The sequence below is a fragment of the Trichoderma citrinoviride genome (genome assembly GCF_003025115.1).
Source record: "Trichoderma citrinoviride strain TUCIM 6016 unplaced genomic scaffold BBK36scaffold_229, whole genome shotgun sequence".
In the NCBI taxonomy this organism is placed as follows: domain Eukaryota; kingdom Fungi; phylum Ascomycota; class Sordariomycetes; order Hypocreales; family Hypocreaceae; genus Trichoderma; species Trichoderma citrinoviride.
Genome location: NW_020194937.1, coordinates 1 through 1,828, shown reverse-complemented (window position 1 = coordinate 1,828; position 1,828 = coordinate 1). Strand labels below are relative to the sequence as shown.

The 1,828-nt window shown below is 50.5% G+C and overlaps 1 protein-coding gene across 1 annotated transcript; it reads left to right on the top strand.

The window, feature by feature from the left end:
* BBK36DRAFT_1036363 (hypothetical protein) lies at positions 1–1,828 on the top strand (the record flags this gene model as incomplete). Its single annotated transcript, XM_024888876.1, has 2 exons — positions 1–553; positions 622–1,828. Coding segments are annotated over 2 exons (1,760 nt in total), but the record flags the coding sequence as incomplete, so codon positions are not given.

Sequence of the window (1,828 nt, the reverse complement as noted above, 5' to 3'; positions counted from 1 at the left end):
GTCGAGGCGTTCAGCGAGCAAGGACTCACGGCTATCTACGCCTAGAACCAGTGCTCCTGTCCTCTCTCCCCCAGATGACCTTTCAAGTCTTTCTGTGAGCAGAGAACCAGCGTTGTCTACATCTGGGAACAGTCTTCCGGCGCCTCCAGATGCAGTTTCAACCCCGACGGCTGAAACGCAGCTGGACGAGAAGAACAAGGCTGCTTCTTGTGCGCAGGAGCTTTGGGACGAAGCCTACGACCAATTGAAGATTGAAGAGACAAGGTTATTGCAAATGTACGAAGTGATTCTGTCAAACAGGATCAACGACCCCAACTTTCAGCCGTCTGGTGGAATCGATGTAAACATCATCGGGACGGGAGATGAACGACGGGCCCAACTACTGCAGGTGATCGACGCGGCCCAGAGGAAGAGGCAGACAGAGGCTAGAGTCAAAGAGAGAATGGGAGAAGGATTGGAAATCGTCAACTCCGTCAGATACATCATAACCGCAGCAGTCCAGGCCGCACCGCAGGCGGCTCTTCCATGGTCCCTTGTGACTATGTCTCTGGATGTAAGTTGCCCTGTGGCCATCACAGCCCAAATGTGCAGTGAAAACTCGAATTGACTTTTGGAGGCAAGGTTCTGCAAAATCCACTGAAGCAACATCAAAGGATTACCGAGGGGATATCCTATACCACGAAGCGGATGGAGTGGTATTGGAGTTTGTCGAATGACCTATTCGATCGAGCTGGATCCGCCAATCCTGGCATCACGCCTAATATGCGAACTGCCTTACTCGCCCGACTTAGGGAGCTCTACAAGAAGATAATACTATTCCAGGTCAAGTCAATCTGCTCATACTACCGCAACCGTGGGCTACAGTTGCTCCGCGATGTTGCCATGGTTGACGATTGGGAAGAGAGTCTGAAAGAGATTCGAGTTCTCGAACAAGAGTTTCAAAACGACTGTACCGCCTACATGGGTCTGGAGAGGACCAGTCTGAGCCGTCAAATCAAGGACTGTCTCGAGAATCTTATTGCTTTGCAAGTCAAGGATCTAGAGCAGCAGGACCGAGACTGTTTGAGAGATCTGTATATCACCAATCCGCGGGACGACAGGAAGCGCCTCCTGGATGCAAAAGGCGGGCTTTTACCGGATTCGTTCGATTGGGTAATGAAGAGTGCCACGTTCCAACAGTGGCACAGAGAAAAACAGACCAATCTTCTCTGGATCAAAGGGGATCCTGGAAAAGGAAAGACCATGATAATCTGTGGCCTCTGCGAAGAATTGGAGAACATGGCGCCTTACCCAGATCTGGTTTCATACTTCTTTTGCCAGGGCACTGATCCGAACTTCAACAGCGCCACTGCTGTTTTACGCGGCTTGATTTATCTCCTGGCCATACAAAGACCGTCCCTTATCAGCCATCTGCAGGAGGAGTACAAGATTGTCGGAAGCAGAGCCCTCTTCGATGGACTCAATGCCTGGGTCACGTTATCGGGCATATTCCGAAGAATGCTACAAGATCCGGCCTTGGAGAGTGCCTGCCTGGTACTTGATGCCTTGGATGAGTGTGATTCCGGCCGCAAATACCTTTTGGATCTCATTGTTGAAAGCACTTCAGTCGCGCCTCACGTCAAATGGGTCCTCTCGAGCCGGAACTTCCCTGATATTGAAGCCAAAATGACCAAGTGTCAAACGGCTGTTGTGATCGATCTCGAGATGAACGAAGGGCATGTTACGGACAGCGTTGACGCATACGTTCGCGCAAAGATACAGCAACTCAATCTCATCCAAGACAATGAGGAACTCCACACAAAATTGCATCGTGCCATTATCGAGAAAT